The 22,918-nt window shown below is 36.2% G+C and overlaps 1 protein-coding gene and 1 pseudogene across 3 annotated transcripts in view; both read right to left on the bottom strand.

The window, feature by feature from the left end:
• The window catches only part of SGO2 (shugoshin 2), a 41,626-nt gene that overhangs the window by 16,449 nt on the left and 2,259 nt on the right, over window positions 1-22,918 (bottom strand). The window contains exons 1-8 of one of the 3 annotated variants that reach the window (XM_037043666.1): window positions 17,563-17,642; window positions 17,258-17,303; window positions 16,283-16,417; window positions 14,288-14,463; window positions 13,140-13,217; window positions 7,932-8,017; window positions 4,425-4,675; window positions 554-3,430 (exon numbers count right to left, since the gene is read on the bottom strand). In XM_037043666.1, coding sequence (XP_036899561.1) covers window positions 554-3,430; window positions 4,425-4,675; window positions 7,932-8,017; window positions 13,140-13,217; window positions 14,288-14,463; window positions 16,283-16,415 — 3,601 coding nt within the window. In that variant the 5' untranslated portion in view covers window positions 16,416-16,417; window positions 17,258-17,303; window positions 17,563-17,642. Of the gene's footprint in view, window positions 1-553; window positions 3,431-4,424; window positions 4,676-7,931; window positions 8,018-13,139; window positions 13,218-14,287; window positions 14,464-16,282; window positions 16,418-17,257; window positions 17,304-17,562; window positions 17,649-22,918 lie in introns of those variants that run through there. The other 2 variants (XM_037043668.1, XM_037043667.1) reach the window with 2 other exon arrangements.
• Window positions 21,033-22,117, bottom strand: LOC118985260 (40S ribosomal protein S3a-like; annotated as a pseudogene).

The following is a 22,918-nucleotide window of genomic DNA, read 5'->3' on the forward strand; positions in this document are numbered from 1 at the left end:
ATATCCCTTGGAATAACATGTGTGCTTGTATTAAAGCCTTTCCCACATTTACCACTGTATTTGTAACTTTTACATACATGTACTCTGAGAAAAGGGAGTTGGTATTGTTCATTTTTAATCCTCTAAAACACCTAGAATACACACCTTTAATCACATTAAATATATACTGTTATAAAAGTCCCACCCTAAGGAATCTTGCAATTGTCTTCAATAAAATCAGTCCAGCACAATTCCTTATTATATCTACTTAAAACACTCAACTTTCTTCAAACATATGAAAAAGGAAAATATCTGCCTAATGACATTATCGAATAGTTCTGTGGGAAAGGCCAATCTGTTTTTTAGGTTATTACATGGTCAAGACAGTCTCACTGTTATCTTTCCAAAGTATTAAGCTTTACTTAAGTTCCTTCATATTTCCTATAGATCAAGCTACATAGTTAAACAGTTTTTAAATTCCATAAAAATATCAGTTATAACAGGTAATACTTCATTAGTTAAGTGAAAAAAAAAACCCACTTTTAAAGCTGGGTCACTTCAAGTATTGGCCTACCTGATGTTTGTGTTCTCTGGGTGACTTTAAATTTCATCCCTGTTGTCTTCTGTATCTCATCACTTACTTGGAAGACTGGTGAGCAATCCTGGGTGGAATTTTCTTTCATTATCAGATTTTTACTAGAAGAAATATGCAAAGGTCTTGAACCCTCATGAACATTGTTAAGGAAATAATCTTGTATGTTGGGTGAATATATCTGAGATAAAGAATTAAACACCTTTGGATAAAAGTCTGGCTTAATTTTCTGATTTTCCAATTTTTTGCCCTCCTCAGCTTGGTCAGTTTCAACTGATACTCTCTGACTGGGGTCAGATATCTGCATTACTTCACAGCTATCTGGAGAAGGAGCTATGAACGTCTTCCTTTTCTTTGACTGGGATGTCTTTTTACTTATTCTTTTTACTTGGCACTCTCCTTTTTTCACTTCTGCAAAGGGGTCATCTCTCTTTTTATTCAGAGTTGTATTCTTAGGTGCTTCCATTTGGTTTCCAGAATCAAAATCTGTTTCATTAGTAACATATTTTAAACCCGATTCTAAGGAGAGAGATGTCTGTAAAGAATCTAACTGAAAAATAGGTTTGTTTTTACCTTCTGCCAAAATGTCCTTTGTCGTGCCTGATTTTTTCCCATGCTTTTTAACTTGTTTATAAGGTTTTAAAATTTGCTCACAATTTTCCTTTTCATTACTATTGATTTCAATACGGTATCCACTGATAGTACCTTGGCATCCAAGTCTCTGTTTAGACTCACTCATTTTAAAATTGCAATCTCTTGTGTAGTTTTCTAGGCCATGCACGTCTTCATCATTATCTCTGTATATTTGGTTCATTTCTGAAATTATTTGTGTCTTTCGATTCACTTTCTGCCTATGATTCTTATTTGTTTTTGAATCATTTTGCTGAGCAGGTTGCATATCAGTTACATGGTTTTTCAAATTCAACATATTCAGGGTCTTGTAATCATATAAATTTCCACTATCTTTGGTAGAAAGATGAGCTGTTTGAAATTCATTTGTGACTTCTGAGTTTTCAGAAATACTTTCTTTATCCTTTTGGGTGAGGGAAAAGTTGTTACCTTTCTCTGAGTCATGAACACTTTTGTTATTAAACCCATTTATTTGGTTTGTTTCTAAAATTATTTCTGTTTTCCGACTTCTTTTATCCCTGAGCCTCTTATTTATTTTTGATTCATTTTGCTTTGCAGGTGGCATATTAGTAACACCCTTTTTCTCCCCCAAAATGTTTTCAGTCTCATAACCACAGAGGTTCCTATTACCTCTAGTGGAAGGATCAGCTACCTGAAACTCATTTGAGTCCTCTAGGTTTTCAGGAATGATCTCTTTATCTTTTTGGATTACAGAAAATAAGTTACCCTTTTCTGGGTCATGCCTGTCTTTGTCATTATTCTCATGTACTTGGTTGATTTCTGAAATTATTTTTGTCCTCCGACATACCTTTTGCCTAAGTTTCTTATCTATTTTTGTTTCATTTTGACAAGCAGTTTGTATATCATGGACATGCTTTTCCAGCCTCAAAATATTTTGAGTCTCATAATCATATAGGATTTCGCTATTTTTTGTAGAAAGGGCAGGTGTTTGAAACTCACTTGGGTTTTCTAGGTTTCCAGAGATGATTTCTTTATCCTCTTGGGGTTGGATGAAAAAGCTACCTTTTTGTGGGCCATGCTCATCTTTATCCTTATCCCTGTATATTTGGTTCATTTCAGAAATTATTTGTGTCTTCCGATTTACTTTCTGCCTAAGCTTCTTATTTATTTTTGATTCATTTTGCTGAGCAGGTTGTGTATCAGTGACATCTTTTTTCAAATCCAACATATTTTGGGTCTCAAAATCACACAAATTTCCATTATGTTTGGTGGCGAGATTGGCTGTTTGAAATTCACCTGTGACTTCTAGGTTTTCAGAAACAGTTTCTTTATCCTTTTGATTTAGGAATAAGTGACCTTTTTCTAATTCATGAATCACAAATGTCTGTCTAGAAGCTTTATTTTTATTACAAGCTAGAGAACTCTGACCTGTATTAAACTTACTTTCCTGCTGGAATTTACCTGAACTTTGGGCAAAAGAACATGTTTCCTCTTGCTCATTTGTTGCAGGTACTCTTTTCTTACTATCCTCTGTGTTTTGTTTGTCATCTTGATCAAAGTCATTGTGAAGGTTTATTGTCTTTGGTATATTCAACTGAGTCAACTGTTCAGTATTGAAGATATAATTTGGATCTTCTGAATCCCTGTTGCCATTCAGGCCAACAGATCTTTTTTCTGGTTTATTTTCCATCTTTTTCTCTACATTCATTTCTGAACTATTTTTAACCTGTTTCTTTGATCTTATTCTCTTTTTGTCAGAGCTTGAATCTTTCACTTTTCTAAAAGTTTTGATTCCACAGTCATTTGATGTTTTATTACATTTATTTTTAGTGCCTTTTGAAACTGTAACAATTTGGCTTACTTCACTAGCAGTTAAATCCATGTCAGCATCATACACAGTTTTCTGCCACTGAAAGTCATCATGACTCTGAACTTGGTTCATGCACTGTGTAGTAGGTTCACTGGCAGACTCAGATGAGTCAGGAAGACACTGCATGTTTCCTTGCATTTGAATATTCATTTTATTAGTATGATCATTTATCTCATTATTCCAATTTAATTCTGCACTTGAAATCCCCTGTTGATCTAAATCTGTCAAACAAGGATTGTCTGAAGAAGGATTATTTGATTCCACAAATGATGCAGGCCTTTTCCTTTTAGTTATGTTACTAAGAGACTGTTTCTCCTTTCTGTGGCTGATAGGCTGGGAATTTTTCATCTCACCCATTAGGGAACTCTTGGAACTTTGGTCTGAGTGAGAATAGCTTTCTGTAAAATAAAGGGAAAGAAAATTCAGAAACAAGTAATGATGGGTTCATTATTTTAAATAAATCAGATTAGAAATCAAGCTCTTTCACAGAGAGGATTTCCAAAAATGTATCCTGTTCAGATACTTATAAAGAATTTATGCTGATAAGAAAATAAAACAGAAATGATGAGAATAGTCATGAGTCACATTCCACATTTGTATCTATGTAAAATATACAGCAAGGACTCACTTTGCTTTGGCCCCAACAATAGAGTGGAGTGTAGCTGACAGCAGAGCCATTAACATATATTTCTAAAGTGGGAGGAGGCCGGCGAATGACCCCAAGTAAGAGTGATAACTCTGATAAGAACTACTATCAGAAGGCTATCAGCAGACACATAAGTTTCTAAAAATTATATATAATTTTATAAATTAAATTTTTAGAATGGAAAAGTAACTCTAAGCTCTAAATTTAATATAGTTATAATTCCATGTCCCAGTTGGAAAATCTGTGACAAAAGTCAGGCTACACTGCATAATTATCATTTTGAAATACCATGTAAATAAAATGTGTCATCATTTTCTCTCATTCAACCATTATGCACACTCAAGTTTTTGCTTTACCACTAATTGGCTATGATCTTGAAAAAGTCACTACATCTAGGCCCACGACTTTCATAACCATGAACAGGAGAAAATAAAACTAATATATGAAACTAATATGGCATCTTTTGATTCATAAGCTAATACACCAAGAAAGGCTCTTTAGGCTGATTCATTTCTAAATATTGCCTCTAGAGTAACAGTACCAAATATGCTGACATTTCTCAGCATATTTACTTTTAAATTAAAATTTTCATCAGCAGTATAAAAATAGTAGAAGTCAGCAAATCTGAAACATAAAAGATCTAACTTATTAACTGTTTATATACCACGGCCATCAAGAAGAAGATCTGATAAATGTAAACTATTTTAAATACTGACACTCAAAATAAAATTTTTTAAAAATCTCACCTTTGGGAAGTATATCAACAATGGAAGAAATATGTTCTGAATCATCTAAATCACAAAGATTTTGGTTATTTTCTGTAAGACATAACAATTCCAAATTATATTGAGTTGATAAAGACTGCCTTGTTGATACTGAAGAAGGAACATCAGATGACATGTTTGTTATAATGTTGTTGTCACATTGCATTTTCTGTTTATCTTCATCATCATCATCATCATCATCATCATCATCATCATTTGAAGTTAATGGAACCCTAAAGGCAAATGGGAATGAAAAATTTGTATTTTACAAAAATTATTTAGAAAATTACATAGACAGGTCTTTCCAGATCCCACTTCTTTAAGATCCAGCCACAAATCCCGTCTGGTACCTTTTTGTGTTCAATGAGGACAATTACAGGTGGTATGAAGGCAGTATCTAACAGTACAGAACTTCAGGTAAAACAAGAATGCTATCTTCATAGCCCCAGAGGACCCAAAAGGAAATACCTGATATATACACTGGTTGGGCTATTAGGATAATAATAATGAAACATTTAAGTAAGGTTCAAATATACTTTTAAATATTCATATATAATATTTGTAGTTTTCCTATAATTAATTCTATGGAATACTCAAAACTCTTACTCTGGTTTCAAACAAGTATAATCATCTGTAAATTTATGTGTGAAATGAAGCTTGCTGTTTCCAAAGACATCCATGTAAACAAAAGCCATGTTCCCAGAGTAGTTCAATCTGTGGGAGAGGGGATGGGAGGGAGCTGGAAAGGATAGAAACCCACATAAATAACTGGTGTTTTGACAAACTACCTTCTTGAATTCAAATAAGGAATAGTAACATCAAAGAAAGTACGATGGGGCGAGCAAATGAACCCAAATAACAGTGATATTTTCTGGGTTTGGCCTATTAAAGTAGTGCTGCTATGCATATGCCTTTTGAAATGTATGTACACAGTTCTGTTGTAGAATTACTGGGTTTAGATATAGTACTTGGCTTTAGGAGAAACTTAGGGAAGTGTTATTATGTTCCCATTATTCAAATGCTTGCTCTTGGGTTTTGCATATTTTCTTTTTCAGATTAACCCTGGTACTCCTAGTCTGCTGAAAGTTGTTTCAAAAATGGCTATTGAAATTTACCAAATGCCTTTTCTGTATTATTGAGAAGATACTACTTTTCTCTGTTTTCCATTAATATGATGAGTATTTTACTCCCAATCAAAATTCCATAAGAGAATGTGTAGATGTATATGTGCATGATGTGAAGTGACAAGCTGATTCTAAAATTCACATGGAAATGCAAAGAGCCAAGAATAGTCAAGAAAATACTCATAAACAAAAACATAAATAAAATGGAGATTCACACTATCAAATACCAAGACTTAGAGCAGCGAGTTCAGAAACATGCGGCCACATGGCTTAGGATCCAGACGACACTACAATGAAGGAGGGGAAGGACGATATTTTCTAAATGAATGGTGGAAGGCCATAAGATTTACACACGAAAAAAATATATTATGACCCTTCCCTCACAATATGTCCCAAATTCTAGGTAGACTGAAGACTTAAATGTGAAAGGAAAAATATTATAATAAAGCTTAAACAAACCCATTTAACAACCAAATAAAAGATAAACAGATGCTTAAATTCACTAATTATAAGGAAAATTGAAATTAAAACCTCAATGTAATACCAGTACACATCCCCAGAATGGCTAAAGTGAAAAAAAAAACAGACAATAACAAAGAGAGGTATAGAATAACAGGAATTCTTATATATTGCTGCTAGAAATATCAATTGGTATAAACCTTTTAGAAAACTGGCAGTTTCTCCTAAAGCCAAATACTACATGTAAACGAAGTAGTTCTCTCCCAGGTACATACCCAACAGAAATGTGCATATACCTTTTAAAAGGTATATACATAGCAGCACTACTTGTAATAGACCAAACCTAGAGAAAAAGTAAATGCTCATCATCAGAAAGACGGAGAAGTTATGGTATAATCATTCAATGGAATACTATTCAGCAATGAGAACAACTGATTGATGACTACAATCACTGATACAGATGAATCTCACAAACACAATGCTGAGAAAAGGAAACCAGAGACAAAATTTGTATCTACTGCATGATTTCATTGTATGAAGTTCAAAACTAGGCAAAATTAATGATCTATGATGTTAGAAGTCAGGGTAATATTATCCTTGAGTGGGTGGTGAGTCGTGACTAGAAAGTCCAAAGGGTATTTGAGGTACTACTGGCAATATTTTATTTCTTGGTCTAGGTATTGGTTGTATGACAGTGTTCACTTATAAAAATTAACCACACCCTATAAAGATTTTTGCACTTGTCTAACAGGTATGTAACTGAAAACAGGTATGTAACTGGAAACAGGTATGTAACTGGAAACAAAAATACACTTAAAAGTACAATGAAATTTTATGCAGGGCAAGTTGACACTTGATTCGTGTGTTTTTATCAAATGATGTGTGCATGATGACAGCCAAATATTCTTGAAAAAGAATTAAAGGAACTACAAGACAGCAAAATGTATTATTTTCAGCAATTAAAAGGTATTGGTGCAATGTGGTGCTAATACAGTGTAATATGCAAAACAAGGAAAGCAACTAGAAAGAATAGAAAGCAATGTAGTATGTATAAAAATTTTTTACTATGGTACAAATAGCATTCAATATATATAAATGCATTTACTTGTGTACTTAAATAAAAGCAATAAAACTTTAAGTGACATAACCAAAGAACACTAAGAGAGAAGAGGATATTGGTCAGTGCTATTAATTTATTGAGTCATTTTACCTCTATAGACCTCAGAGACTGTCTTTAACATGACAAGTTTGAAAAATGGTGTTTACTACATCTTATACACAAGTTAATCAAAGTCAAGAGAAGAACAACGAAATTAATTTTAAAGCTTGGTCAGTATGCAAGTCAATAAATGTAGAAAAAATTATCAGATTTAGCCAGCAGAAAACATGAGGCCAGTGGTGACCTGAGGGAAAAGAAAGAAAAGAAATAGAGTGGTAGGATCCACAGATGAACTTAGTGATTGAATGAGGGGAAATTTCCTTGGAGCCCGGGATTTACAATCTGAGCAAGATACTATAATCCATCTGATTCCAACCTTAGTAGACAACTCCAAGTTAATGAAACCCAAACATTACATAACACACACAAATAATTATTGTGTTAAATACAAATTTAAGTACTCTGAGCCAATGTAATTTAAATTCATGTACCTGAAGGTCCATCTGTGCCTCCTCCTTCTCTAGAGTGTATGGAAAAGCTGAATTTTATTTTAAAATGTAAAACTAAACTCTATTATATTATGTCTTCAATTTCTTTTATTGGTACAATGTTATTATTTATTTTTATTTTTCATTATTTTTAAATGCTTTTCTATTTTTCAAGGAAGCAAACCAAATAAAAACTTTCAAAGTACAACTTAGGTAGAAGTGTGCAAGTTAATATTTAACCAAGTTTTGAAGCAATTACCTTGCAAATGGAAGACGCATCGACTTGCACTGTTTACTAACGCGTTTATTCTTGCTGGCTGGCAGTACAAAGGGACTCTGGTGGAACTATTTTTGAAAAAAACACAGAAGATGAAAAGGAACAAAACTTCAAATCTCATCAAATCATGTTTGTTACTAAAGCACCAAATTATACAAGAATAACAATAGTGATAGAACAATTCTTACATTAGTCTTTAATAGCTTGGTGAGAATAGTGTGATGAGGTTAAACACAGTTCATCCTTAACCATGCCATTCAAAGATAATTGCCACTAATATTTAGGTATACAACCTCCCAAACTTTCTCCTATGTGTATGAATAAATACACATATGTATAACTACATATATATGACATCTCTACACATACAGTGTTTTTAGTTTATGGCTGGGTGTAGGGCCAACTTAACTGATACATGGATTTTGACAGTGGGGTTTGCACCCCTAAACCCTGAACTCCACACTGTTCAAAGGTCAACTGTATACGAAATACACTCATGTCTACATAAGTACTATGTCATATATTATTGGATTTTATAATATACATTGTTAAATGGTCTTTTAAAATTCAAAGTCTGGGTAATTTTAATGTAGCTTTTAAATTTTTGCTTATCTATATTTGCTAAATTTTCACATGTTTTCAGGACATGTTTTAATTACTTAATAAGGATCACAAAATTAGGCAACACATAACCCTGTTTTCTTATTGCAGTGATAAGTTGCAATAGAAACGAGTATGACCAAATCAACAAGCTAATTTTTAAATTCACATGGAAATGCAAAGGACCTAGAGTAGCTAAAGCAACTACAAAATAGAAGAAAACGTTGAAGGGTTGTGGTAATTGAGACAACATAGTATTAGCATAAAAACATTCAAATATACTTAAATACAAAAATTTAAAAATAAAACAAATAGATCGATGAAATGGAATAGTTGAGAAATAGATCCAAACATAATTGGTCAATTACTTTTTGACCCAGGTGCAAGAGCCAAATGGAGAGCCTAGGCATCTGCATTTACCAGGCCATACATCAGGTAGCCTTTCTCCAAACCAGAAGTACTGCCAGCTAAGACCAAGGGAGGGCTCGGGTATCTGGTGGCAATGAGCACAGACCTCTCCCCCACCACCCCACCCAGCCGTACTAGTGAAGAACACATGGGGACTCTGAACTTCCACTCTTGTTTTTTAATAACAAGGAGCCCCCTCCTTCTCCTCAAGCGTGGTGACAGACTAGATCTAGTAGACAGTCAGGACTGTCACCACTCTACAATGATAATAACCTCCACCGTCAAGTGTCCCCCAGTCTTGGGGTCAACGGAGATGATAAATGTCCTGAAGCACTGGCTGGTACCAGCCTGACTTCCTAGCCCCACCCGTCAGTTAGAAGACACCCCTTCCTGCCCAGGTGTCAACACAGACTGAGTGGGGAACCTAAATTTCGACCTCCACTTGGCTGTAGGTGGCATTTTTCCCTTTACCACAGGCACAGTGTCAAAGGAAACCTGCTGAAACAGAGGTTTAAATATGATCTGGAGTCTCATAACATCATACCTAAAATGTTCAAGATACTTTAGAAATAACTCACCATACTAAATTAGGAAAAAAATCTAAATTTGAATGTAAAAAGGCAACCAACAGACACCAGCACCAAGGCAGCACAGATGTTGGGATTACAGAACAAGGATTTTAAAGCAGTTATCATAAAAATGCTTCAACAGGCAATTACTAACATGCTCACAATAACAAAAGGGGCATCTTGGCAAAGAAACAAAGTCTTAGCAAATAAATGGGAAATGTAAAGAACAACAGAATGAAAATTTAAAACTATAATTAGTAAATTAAATTAACTAAATTAATTTAAAATATAATTAAAATAAAGTAAAATTTCAAGAGCAAAGTAGAGAAGGCATGGACGAGAGTGGGGAAGGGGTGAGGGTTTGTGAACTTGAAGATAGAACAATAAAAAGTACCCAGTATGAGCAAGATATAAGAGACAGAAAAAAATTAACAGAGGATCAGAGATTTGTGGGACTATAACAAAAACATAACGTTCATGTCAAAGAGGGCAGGGCCAAAGTGTTTTGGAGAAACAGGGCTGAAAATGTCCCAAACTTGGCAAAAGAAATCAATCTGCATATTCAAGGGGAGTGAATTCCCAAAGACAAGCTCAAAGAAACCACATGTAGACACAGCACAGTCAATCTTCTCCACACTAAAGACACAGAAAAAAGTCTGGGGAGCGGTGTAAGAGGAATGACACTTTACCTACAGGTAAGAGAGAATGAAAAACAAATAAGCATTTGACCCAAAGTGAGAAAGGTAACAATAAGATAAACCACAGAAAAGCAGAAGGACTTACTGTTGAAGATAAAAGCAAAAATTAATAAGTTTGAAACATCAAAATAGTAGAACCCAAACTTAAATCCAACGATTGATTAAAAAAAACCCCAAATACACAAAATAGTCAATTGGGATAATTATACAACACAGAAGAAATTTAAACAGACTACTTGGTCAACTCTATGCACATCAATTTGAAAACATGGATGAAGAGAAAATTTTCTAAGGAAATATAATTGAATAAAAAGAGGTTTCCTAAATGAACCAATATTCACAGAAGAAATGAAGTTAATAAAGGACAACCACTTCCACCACGAAATATCCAGGTCCACATGGTTTCACAGAAAAATTCTATGAAATCTTTAAAGAAAAAATATTTTTTTGTCAGTTTTTCTGAGCAGAGGAAAAGATATAAATTTGTAAAATCAGCTTAGTATATATATCACTTTTATGAATGCCTAAAGACTGTACACAAAGAAAATTTCAAAAAAACCTCACTGTCCTGGTTGGTATGGTTCAATTGATTGAGTGTGGCCTGCAAATCAAAAGGTCACAGGTTCGATTCCCAGTCAGGGCACATGCCTGGGTTGTGGGTCAGGTCCCTGGTTAGGGGCATGCAAGAGGCAACCACACATTGATGTTTCTCTCTTTCTATTTTGCCCTCCCTTCCCCTCTCTAAAAATAAATAATAAAATCTTTTAAAAATCCAACAAGTCCAAGAAAGTAGACACCCAAGTTACATGCTCTCTCTTCATCCTTCACCTTCTGCATCTACTTACCCTCTGTTTACTTTTCCTGCGTCTGGATGCTGAGCTCAGCCCCTTTTATAGTTCTCCAAAGAGAAGCATACAAAAAGCTTCTGAGAATGTTGACTTTACTAAAGGTTTTTTAGAGACAATGGAGGGAAGAAGCTTTAAATCACATAACTCATAACAAATAGTTGAGCAATGTTTTTTTTGGCTCTCTGTTCTTCAAAGTTCCTTGAGATGTATATGGTATGACCCTCTCCCCTTCCACATCTTGCCAATTAGCTTCCTTCTCCTACTCTCTAAGTTAGTATCTGTGGGCTCAACATTCCCCAGTGCTATATCTGACTCTAGTCTTAGTAATTTATTCAGGGCAATTCAATTTAGCCCTGCAAGCTGATTAGCAAAAACAAAGCCTGCTTTTCCCTGGCTCCATCTATCCACCCACTGAGTGAAAAGTACCTCTTTTCCTTAGGAGGTGCTAAATGTGTGAGGCACAACACTTTTGCTCATTGGCTGTCCTAGGTGTCAAACTTATGAGGCTAGTAATTACCCCTCTTGTGAACATTCCACAGGGACATTTCCACAAATCCTTTCTTCATCCAAATGTGGATTATATTAGACAATAAAATATCTATTTGGCTAGTTTTTATAAAAAATTCTGACAAAGGAGCTAAACATTGACTACATAGGGTGAAAGAGCTCACATCTTCTTACAATAAAGACTATGCATTTAAGAGATTTATAAATGGCTTTTATAAGTTTTTAAAAGGGTAATTTGCAGAAAATTTAGAAAATACAGGAAAACACACACACAATTAAAAGTAATGATAGCTGACATTTATTGCACTCATTCTATTGCCAGAACACATGCTAGCCAAATTTAACTCTTACACTAACTCTCCATTATTCACACCATGCAGATGAGGACACTGAGGTTTAAAGAGTTTGAGGCCAAGGTCACAGAACTAGGTAGTAGCAGAGCTGTGATCTAATAGGCAATCTCATACACAAAGCCACCCTCTGAAGCACCAAACTGCCTCCAGAAGCCATCAAGAAATTTATCTACAATTGAGACTTCACTGACCTTTCTTCATTTATCTATTATATATTTTGCCTTCTCATTAGTTATTCCTTCAAAAATTATTTTCCTTATTTAGATAATTGAGTGAATTTCATTAACATTTGGTCCTTCTCCCTTCCTGCTTTTTTATTGATTTTATTTTCCTTAAGGTAGATTATAAAAGCTTTTAAACTATTAATATCAATGCTTTATCTGCCACATGTTTAACTTCCCCCATCTGTAACACCTTTTTGTCTTTACTATTTTTAGCTTCTAAAAATTTTTTTGAGAAAAATCCATTAATAACTTCCATCATGGTTTCTATGTTTCTGGGTACAGAAAGGCCTCTCCTACCTAATGTGAATTTACTTGTAATTTCTTCTCATTTCATATGATTTCCTTTTCTTACATTTAAATCCATCTAGCATTTATTTTAGAGAATGGTATAAAGCAGGATCTTCCTCTATTTTTTAAATTATGTCCATCTTCCTTTTCTTTTTTTTCAAATTATAAGAGAAAGGTTACTTAGAATGTTACCAAGGCGCTGCAAGTGCGCCAGCTGGGCTGTGTGGACTCGGGGAAACAGTTACAGGACCCAAGAAGGGCTGAGGAGCTCAGGAGAGAGAAGCTGAGGTACACGAGGGGGAAGAAGAGAGGGAAGGGGAAGGAGCGGGTGTGCTCCCTGAGAGGGAGAGCCACCTGTTCATTTTTCTTACTAGGATGATCAATTATTTCCTAACTTGACCTAATACCTTTCTACTAATGTCTTTCATGTTTTGTAGTGTGTTTAGGGGTCATTACGTTCCACTGAGCTGTCTAATCCTGTGTTACTTTTAATCAAAACCTAATTGTTATAGGAAATTTTCAATAACCAATCATACCAAATGATAATGTTCTGTTAGCTGGTTAATATTAATATTATCATCATTCCTTTGCACAAAGTTAAAGATATGAATCTCTAATCCTGATGCCATTTAACTAACTTCCATCATTCTCAGGAGTGCTAAAAAACCACACTACTTACACGTACTTTTTCTTACCTCAGAAAGAGTGCTCATTTCAATTGCAGTTATCAAGTTATTGTTCACGTGTGCTTCTATTTCTATTAGCTTCTTATTCTGTATAAATACAAAAAGAAAGACCCCTTTAATCAATTAAGATTTGGAGTTTATTATGCCATACATTTATGAATATGAATACAATCAGTTGACAAGACTTAGAAAATAAATGAGATAACATTGGGCCAAAACTGAAACCACATTGACTTAAAAGGTACTTTAAGCCCTGGCTCGTGTAGCTCAGTAGACTGAGCGCGGACCTGTGAATCAAAGGATCCCGGTTCAATTCCCAGTCAGGGCACATGCCTGGGTTGCAGGCCAGTTCCCATCAGGGGACACACGAGAGGCAACCATACATTGATATTTCTCTCCCTCTCTCCTTCCCTTCCCCTCTAAAGATAAAAAAATAAAGGTACTATACTACATAGTTTAAGTAGATACAGACACACATAACGAATGCTTTTAAACTCTCAATCATAAATTTTCTACAAACATTTTCCTAGTTTCTAATAATAATAACAACAATAATAATAATAATACATATCACATGGCTAGTGTAATATGTTTGTCAGCCACAGGAATTTAACCCTCAAGTGTAATAGGTCATTTTTGCATTTTTAAATTAATTTCTACTAATTTTAGAGTTAGACCTATAGTTGCAGCTTAGCTAATTATTGGATCTTAGTGCCCCGTCTATGGACAGAGGTGGAAATTGGAAGGAAAAGCGACTACAACCTCCATTCTCTTTGGTTTGTAACCAGTGAAATGCTGAGACTAAAAGAATATAGACACCCTGGGAACTCCCTTCCTTCCAATTCACTGGAGCAGTGGATTTTAATAAGATGGAGGAGCCCATCTTGTTAACACGTATTAATGCACGAAGCTTTGCTTATGATAAGCAATCAAAGGCTAATCAAGGCATTTATTATACAGGTCTGCAGAGCTGCAACTACACATCCAGAATGTACAATTAAGACGCCTATTTTACTACAGTTTGCCCATGAACATGGTATGCTCTTTCAATAATTTTTCACAACTGGAGAGTTGAAAAACATTTTTAGAGCTTCTATAATAGTACAGTTAAGATTTTAGTTATAATTTAGAATTCAAACACAATGTAGTTTCCATACCAAATTATTTAGCTTTAGGCGAAGAAATGTGTTCTCAAAATTCAGTTTTTCCACTTCTTTTTGCAATACCATCTTTTCAGTTGTAATTCTTCGAGAATTCTCTTTCTCTCTACTAAGAGCCTGAGCTAGTGCCCTGTTGTTGTGCTTTAAAGATATTTTGAAAATAGAAGAATTGTCTGTAAAAAAATTTTAATAGTTAATGTTGAACTTATACCTTAGTAAGTTTTCACATTCCTTAATAAAACTATTTTAGACAAAATGCATTTCACTTTATAAGTTTTAACTGAAGTTTAGAAGTAAAGAAAATGACAATACAGATGGAGTTTTGAAAAAATGTAGTTTGGAAGTGAAGAAATAAAAGTTAGATAGGTAAGTAAAAGTCACGAGAAATGCAGAATGTTTGTGAATAGAGTTAGGAATAAGGGGACTCTTCTACAGACACAGCACTCTAGATAACTGGATCGATCACAAAAGCTGAATCTCTGACACCTGCTGCCCTACCTTCCTTTTTGCCTTTGACTAGCAGGTAGAATGGAAAGGCTGATCCTGCAACTCTAATTGGAAATGTTCCACAGAAATTAGGGTGGTCAATCTGAAAAATTTAAAGCCAGTTTCTGTGGTTCCAGAATTGAACAAATTAGTTAAATCTCCCAAAGTCCATTTCTCAAAACTTTTAGTGAAAGGAAGCATACTTAGTATATGTTGGATAGATCATCTAAACCCTATGGGACACTATGCCTCCATCTCAAATCCCACCTCTTATATGTGGGCATCTATTACAATCTGAACATGGCCCCCTCTCTTTGCAAGCCCTATGTAAACATAATTTAAATCAGAAATACTCTCTTATGGTTAGGAAAGAAATGTAATGTGAATTCCTTGGTAAATCTCACCTTAAATATAGTGTGCTCCTTTCGTACACTTGGAGCATTTTATTATTTTCATAACTGATTCACATGCCACTGAATAAAAGTACAGTGTATATAAAAGTGTTTATAAAAGTAATAATATTTTTAAAATACTCAGGGAAAGACCAGGCAGCTAATAAACAGGGTCCTAAAAAAATTCTTTATCCTTGGCACAGAGAAAGTAGTTTCAGACAGGCACCGCCCTCCAACACAGCAAATGGAAGAGACTAGAACCAGTTTAGGACTCCCATAAGCTAAAGGATGGTAACTTTTGTGCTGCAGTCCTCAGCCCCAGTACACTCCTTCATAACAGTGGGTGTGCGATGGTCCTACCAAAGACAACGGGAAATAGCCACTATAGGGGGTGGTCTGATATACCACATGGCCTTAGATACGTGGGTAGGAGCAACATTCTGATTTGAATATATTCAGAAGGTTTGGCTATTTCACCAGGCAGTTACCCTCTGCAGCTGCTTTATCAGCAGGAAAAAACTTCCCTGCTCCTGCTAAGATGAGTGTGAACCACTGAGATAATTTTCAAAAGTAATAAAAATTTGTCTTAGGGAGGTTTCCCCATTTCTTTCCTTTCCTTTTAAAAAAAATTTTGTCCTTCTGGCATTTTAAGTCCAGAATTAACGAAACTCCATCTTTAAAGTGCTCAGTGCCCTCATCATGAGTTTTGGTGATATAAAATCACACACACAGTACCCTGTCTGGGCCAATGACCTCTAGATTACCCATAATCCTATTGCTACAGCATGCCAAAAACAATCTACCACTTATTAGCTCTTTTCCAGGAATGTCACACTGGTATTATCCTTCCGGTAGAGAAGGTAACTAACTGCCTTACACTGTACCAGGCTCACTGCTGAAAATTCAGCTGTCACCACGGAGGGCAAATCATCATAACCACTCAACTAAAAAGAGGAAATAGGAAATAGGAAGGACTGAAAGGGGGAAAAAGTGTAAGTTCACAAAAAGCTATTTAGTCATTTTCTGTACTTGATAAAATAAAGTGCCAAATACTCTATCAATTCTCCAGGGAAAAGTAAAAATGTGAGCATACTTTAAAACCAATGGCACTTACTTATTATTTTTGTCTTGATTTTGGAGGCAAGAGAAACATTCAACTTAGCAGTCTTTGACATTCTTCTGTCTTTCACATGTTTCTTAATTCCTGAGGAAAGACGTGATCCACTTTCTGTCACTGGGCACTCCATCACTGAAGGAAAAAAAGAAGAGAAAAGGAAGGAAGGAAGGCAGGTAGTTATAGCATCGATTAATAAAGGAAAAAAGTATAACTGATAAATACATTCTAAAAATAACAATCATGACAGCCATACAATTTATCTACACATTAGTATTTACAAAATCCTTCATATGAAATCTGAAAGTATGAATGTAATAAAAAATGGTTTAAAGTAGAATCCAAAAAAGGTAAATGATTTTTTTCCATTTAAACCTGTGTTCTATCAACATGCCAGGATGTAGACTAGGCTGGGGACAGAAAAGAGGAATGGTTTAGAATGCATAATCCAATGTGGGTACAGGCACTGGTTGATACAATGTACAAAGAGTAACCTTAGAGATAGGCACAGAAGAGATATGCCTAATCATAATTCAGGCATGAGGTTGGAGGAGTAGGTAGGAAATCTTAAATTCCTCTATTTGTCTATTAGAGTTATGGTCCATTTGACTTTAAAGTCTAATAGTGAAAATAAGAAGATAATCACATTATGACAAGAATAATGACTATAATACACAGTGCATAGAAAGAGATTAACTCTGCCTGAACTGGAAAAAAAGGATCAGAAAAAATTTTATTAATAAAGTACAACAAATGTTGATTCATTGTACTTGGACAAGACCAACCCCCCAAGCCCCCATCCGCCTCCCTGCCTCCATCTGCAGAGATCTAGAAGAATCCCTGCCACTTGCACTGGCCAAACCCCCAATTCTCAGCCTCTCTACCACAAACTACCTATTGAGTCCACAGGACTAATCTCACTCTGCCCTCTCGTCAACCACCACAGGAACCCTCAGACTAACAGGTCACTCTTACCTCCCACACCTTATCCTCCTCAGCTCTGAACATCCCTCATTTGGTCCTGCAGTGGGTGAAAAATGGTCAGCTAAAAACAATGGGTCCTAATCCATGCCATTGTAATCTAATGTAGAAAAGGGGTCTTTACAGATGTGATGGAGGATCTAATGATGGGGAAATTATCCTGGATTATCTGGGGAGGCCCAAATGCCGTCAGTGGTAGATGCCCTTACAAGAAAGAGGCAGAGATTGGAGTGATGTGGCCAGAAGCCAAGGATTGCCGGCATCCACCAGCAGCTGAAAGAAGCAAGGAATGAACTTGCTTTTAGAGCCTCTGGAATGAATGCAGCCCTGTAATCCCCTTGAATTCAGCTCGGTGATACTGAGTTTGGACTTTGGGCCTCCAAAAGTCTCTTGGATAAGAGACTTGGATAATAGACTTGGATAAGAGACTTATCCAATTCCACTTGGATAAGTAAACCAAGCATAGCAAACTTAAACTGTCCAACTGTGAGAAAATAAATTTTTGTTGTTTTCAGCCACCCAGTTTGTGGTAATTTTTTCCTCAGTCATAGGAAATGAATAGCCTCCATATCTCACCCTTGGCCAACTCGTGAAATCCTCTGGAACTCACAATCAATCAAAACTTCTAGCCTCAGTCTCTTCCCTGAGCAGTCCTCTCATCTTCTTGAACCAGCCTCTCCCAGGACGATGTGGATTCCACAGTCCCTTCAGGCAGTGGCTCTTTTTTCTCCCTCTGGAAGGATGGCACCAAGTTCATACTTGCAGACCATTTGTTCCCTATTTCCCTAAAAAAATCCTCAGCCTTGAATGTAATATTATTAGTCTCTATGACCCCCCCCTTACCCCTCAGTGCTATTGTCAATGTCAACTCTCCTGGGTCACTCCTCTTAAGAGCTGGTAACTTCTTATCCTTACTCATTATTGCTCTCCAAGGGCAGTGAGGCAACTTTGTAGAGGACTATCTCAAAACTCCAAATGCAATTACCTATCCACTATCATCTGTATTCGTCCATTTGTCCCTCTCACATTATGATGGGTGAACTATCTGTCCTTCCATCTCAGGCCAAGCTTGCCTTACTTAGACAGAGGTCCCTACACTGGATCTCATGCCTTCCTGCCTCCTCAAAGGCATCACTCCAACAACCCCCTCCTCTACATCATCAATTTTTTCCTTCTCCACTGGATCATTCCCACCAACACACAGACATACTGCTACTCCCCCATCTTAAAAAACCCTCACTTGTTCTCGCTTCATCCTCAGATTACCACTGCATTTCTCTGTAGCCCTTTACAGCAAAAACTCCTTGAAATAAGTCTATACTCACAATTTCCAGTTCCCTCGAAAACCTACTTCACTTAGGCTTTCACTCAAAACTGCTTTCACCAAACTTTCTAGTGACTCCCACACTGCTGAATCTAATGGTCAATTCTCAGTCCTCACCTAACTTGATATATCAGCAGCATTTGATATGGTTAAATTTTTCTTCCTCCTCAAAAACTATCTTTCTTTGGCATACAGGATACCAGATTCCTGGGGTTTTTCCTCCCTACCTAACTAGTTGCTCCTTTTCAGTCTCTTACAAATTCTTCCAAGTTACAATAGGTTCTCTCCTTGGGTTGCTTGTCTATCTACACTCATTCCTTCGGTGACTTCAGCAACTTCACAGTCGTGGCTAAAACACCACCTGGCCAAGAACTAAAAAATCCTCAGTATGGATCTCTTTCCTGAATTTCCCCGGAGTCACAGTTGTTTATTTGCAATTCCACTTGGATAAGTAAACCAAGCATAGCAAACTTAAACTGTCCAAACCTACTTCACTCAGAGCTGTCCCATCTCAGTTAATGGCAACTCCATCCTTCCAGTTGCACTGGCCAAAAATCTCGCATCCCAATCTACCTTCATAATACATTTAGAATCTGACCACTTTTTTCTGTACCTCCAATGCCACCAGCTTAGAACAAGGCACTAACATATCTCACCTGAATTATGGCAATAGCCTCTTATCCCCTTACTTTCACCTTTGCCCTCACTGCCATGTATTTATTGGACTACACAGTCTAAAACTCCTCAATGGTTCCCATTTCTCTCAGAGTAAAAAAAAAGTCCTTACAATGGTCTAGAAATCCCTTTGCCATTTCCTCTTCTTTCTATTTCTCTAATTTTAAACTCCTCCTTCTCTCCCTCAGCCCATTCCTTTCAGGACACACTGGCCATGAAGACCTCACTACTTCTGGCATATGTCAGGCATTCTTCACCCTCAGGTCCTTTGTACTGGTTATTCTTTACAGAGAAACCTCTTCCTCCAGATACACAAATGGCTCATTCACTCCTTCTCCTTCAAGTCTTTGTTCAAAAGTCATGTTCTCAGTGAGGCCATGCAAAATTGCAGCTCCTTCCTCCAGCATGTCTGATAGCTCTTACTCTTCTCTATTTTCCCCCCATAACATTTATTTTCTAAATTATATTTTATTGATTATGCTATTATAGTTGTTCCAATTTTTCCTCCATTGTCCCCCTCCACCCAGTACTCCCTAACCCCTCAGGCAATCCCCACACCATTGTCCATGCCCATGGGTCATGCGTATAAGCTCTTTGGCTACTCCATTTCCTACACTGTATTGTACATCCCCATGGCTATTCTGTAACTACCTAATTTGTACTTCTTAATCCCCTTACATTTTCACCTATTTTCCCACCTCTGTTCTGACAACCAATCAGAACAACAATAAGAAAAAAAATCCAAAAAACTGAGGATTATGTAAGTAGGCTATGGGACAACGTCAAGGGTTCCAAAATCCACATCACAGGTTTGCCAGAAGGAAAAGAGAAATATCAAGAAATTGAAAATCTATTTGAAAAAATAATGAGAGAAAACTTCCCTAATTTGGTAAAGGAAATAGACATGCAAGTCTAGGAAGCACAGAGAGTCTCAAACAAGATGTTTGCAAAGAGGCCCACTCTAAGACACATCATAACTAAAACACCTAAGGTTAAAGATAAAGAGAGAATCTTAAAATTGACAAGAGAAAAGCAGTTATTTACCTACAGGGAAGTTCCCATAAGACAATCAGCTGATTTCTCAAAAGAAACTTTGCAGGCTAGCAGGGATTGGCAAGAAGTATTCAAAGTCATGAAAAGCAGGCACCTACAACCTACCCTTTGTTCTACCTGGCAAAAATATCATTTAAAATCAAAGGACAGATAAAGGGCTTCCCAAACAAGAAAAAACTAAAGGAGTCATCATTACTAAACCATTATTATATGAAATGTTAAAGGGACTTATTTAAGAAAAAGAAGATAAAAACTATGAAAAATAAAATGGCAATAAATACATACCAAAAATTGAATCTAAAAAACAAACTAGGTGAACAAGACAGGGTTGTGGACATGGAGAGAGTTTTGATGGTTCCCATAGCATTTAAATCACTATCTAGTATACTACAGAATTTAATTATTGTCTGTCATCCCTAACTAGAGTTTGAGTTCCCCATTTTAAGCTCCATAAGTTCTGTCTTATTCACTGATATGTTGCCCAAATCATAGAACAGTGCCTGTAAAATAACATAAACATAGTTAATATTTGTTGAATGAATAAGTCTTAAAAACAAAGACTTTGTCAGGTATCAAGATTAGAAAGGATATTCCAGAAAAAGGACTGGCATGTGTAAATGCATGAAAATGAAACATTTAAGAAAATACAAGTGATCTCTTGATTCTGGAATGTTACTATCCTATTTGTATCCCTTTACTACAAAACTCACTTATTTATTTTTATCACAAACAGGCCTTGTTATTTGTCACCATTAAATATCTGAATCTAAACAGATTCTTGGACTGGGGGCTCATATCCACTAGGTTGTTCAACTTTAGTGCCTATCTCATCCCCAGTAGCTTTTCCAGAACTGTTACCTTCACCATGAAGCTCTAAGAGTTTTCCCAATTAAAACTTGGGCTTCTTCAGCATTTTGACTTTTCTAACAAAGACATCATAAAGTGGATAAACAGATTGGCAAGCCTTTTCTATGTCTGTCCCAATGCTATCTGGGATCAACTTATTGACCAGTTCTTTCAAGTCATTTGTCTGCACCTCTCGAATCATGATTTCCATCACTATCTTCTGTATCTGGCAGACCTGTTGATCTTGAGCATAAGAGGTCTTCCGAATCTGATCGTTGTGTTTTTAGTAAAACCAACACAGAATAGATGAAGCAAATACCCATCAACAGTCTTGACATCAACATGAGCTTCAATCATGGTCTGCCATTTTTTGACCATGGAGCACATTTTGTCATGGGTAAGATCCATGCCAAGGAAATTAGTCAGGCAGTTTTTGCCCTGAACATCCTCAGTAATTAGCTTGAATTTTCTTTTTCTTTTTTAAAAAAATTTATTTATTTATCTTTAGAGGGGAAGGAGAAGAGAGAGGGAGAGAAATAACAATGTATGGTTGCCTCTCGTGTGTCCCCTGCCAGGAACTGGCCTGCAACCCAGGCATGTGCCCTGACTGGGAATCAAACCGTGGTTGCTTGGTTCTCAGGCCCGTGCTCAATTCACTGAGCTACACCAGCCAGGGCTAGCTTGAATTTTCTAAATGCAACTTCATCATTCTGCAGATCAGCTGGGCTCAATTCAAATACACAGCCCTTCAGACCATCCAATGCAATTTTGGTTTCTTAAATTCTCGCGACTAGTGTTTTTCCAAAATTTCTTATATTGAACCTAGCTGGTGCTTTCACATCATACCAATTTTTCTTAGAAAATGGATCAACCACTTTCTTCTTTGCTCCCCTTTTGCCACCCTTTGTCAGGTGCTTGTTCTTGCCCACCACCATGATGCTGCTCAGAGAGCCAAAAGGGCTACAAAACTCCTTTAAAAAGTTGTCTTGCTCTCTCCAATTCATTCACTTCTATTCTTTTGATTCACTCCAAACAAGTTTTTGCTTTCACCACTTCTATATGCAAGTTGATCATTAAAATAATTAAATTGCTGTGTTGCTAAATCAAATACACTAATCAATGTCCATTTCTCACTTTACTTGATCTATATGCAGTATTTAATATCATAACTTTCTCTCCTTGAAATACTTTCTTCAGCTGGCTTCTAAAACACTTTCTCCTGTGTTTTCTCCTTTCTTATTAACCACTTCTTCTAAGTCTCTTCTGCTGCTTATTCTTCAGCAACTGGAACCTCTTACTTTTAGAGTGTCCCAGAGCTCAGTCCTTGAGTCTCTTCTATTTTCTATCTACATATATACCCTTGGGGCTATTATACAGTATCCTGGCTTTTAAATCTAAATGCTGACAACTGCAAATTTATATCCCCAATCAACTCCAGACTTTTTAATCCAGTTGCCTACACCTCCTCTCTAACTTGGATGGCTAATATGCACCTCAAATTTAATAAGTCCTAACTCACCCCCATCCCCAACCAAACCCACTCCACTGTGTTCTCTCGATCTCACTTACTGGCTAACTTCAACCTTCTAGTTGTTCAGGTCAGAAACCTCTTCTCTCATGTCCCCTATGTACTCTATCATCAGCCATGCTGATCTGACTTTCACAACATTGCCACATGAGCCGCTTACCACTATTTCTACTGAAATGATCCTTTTAAAACTTTAAGTAAATTCATTCACTCCTCTGTTAAAAAACCC

This window comes from Sturnira hondurensis, unplaced genomic scaffold (assembly GCF_014824575.4).
Source record: "Sturnira hondurensis isolate 20B ecotype Veracruz unplaced genomic scaffold, ASM1482457v3 Scaffold0004136, whole genome shotgun sequence".
Classification (NCBI taxonomy): domain Eukaryota; kingdom Metazoa; phylum Chordata; class Mammalia; order Chiroptera; family Phyllostomidae; genus Sturnira; species Sturnira hondurensis.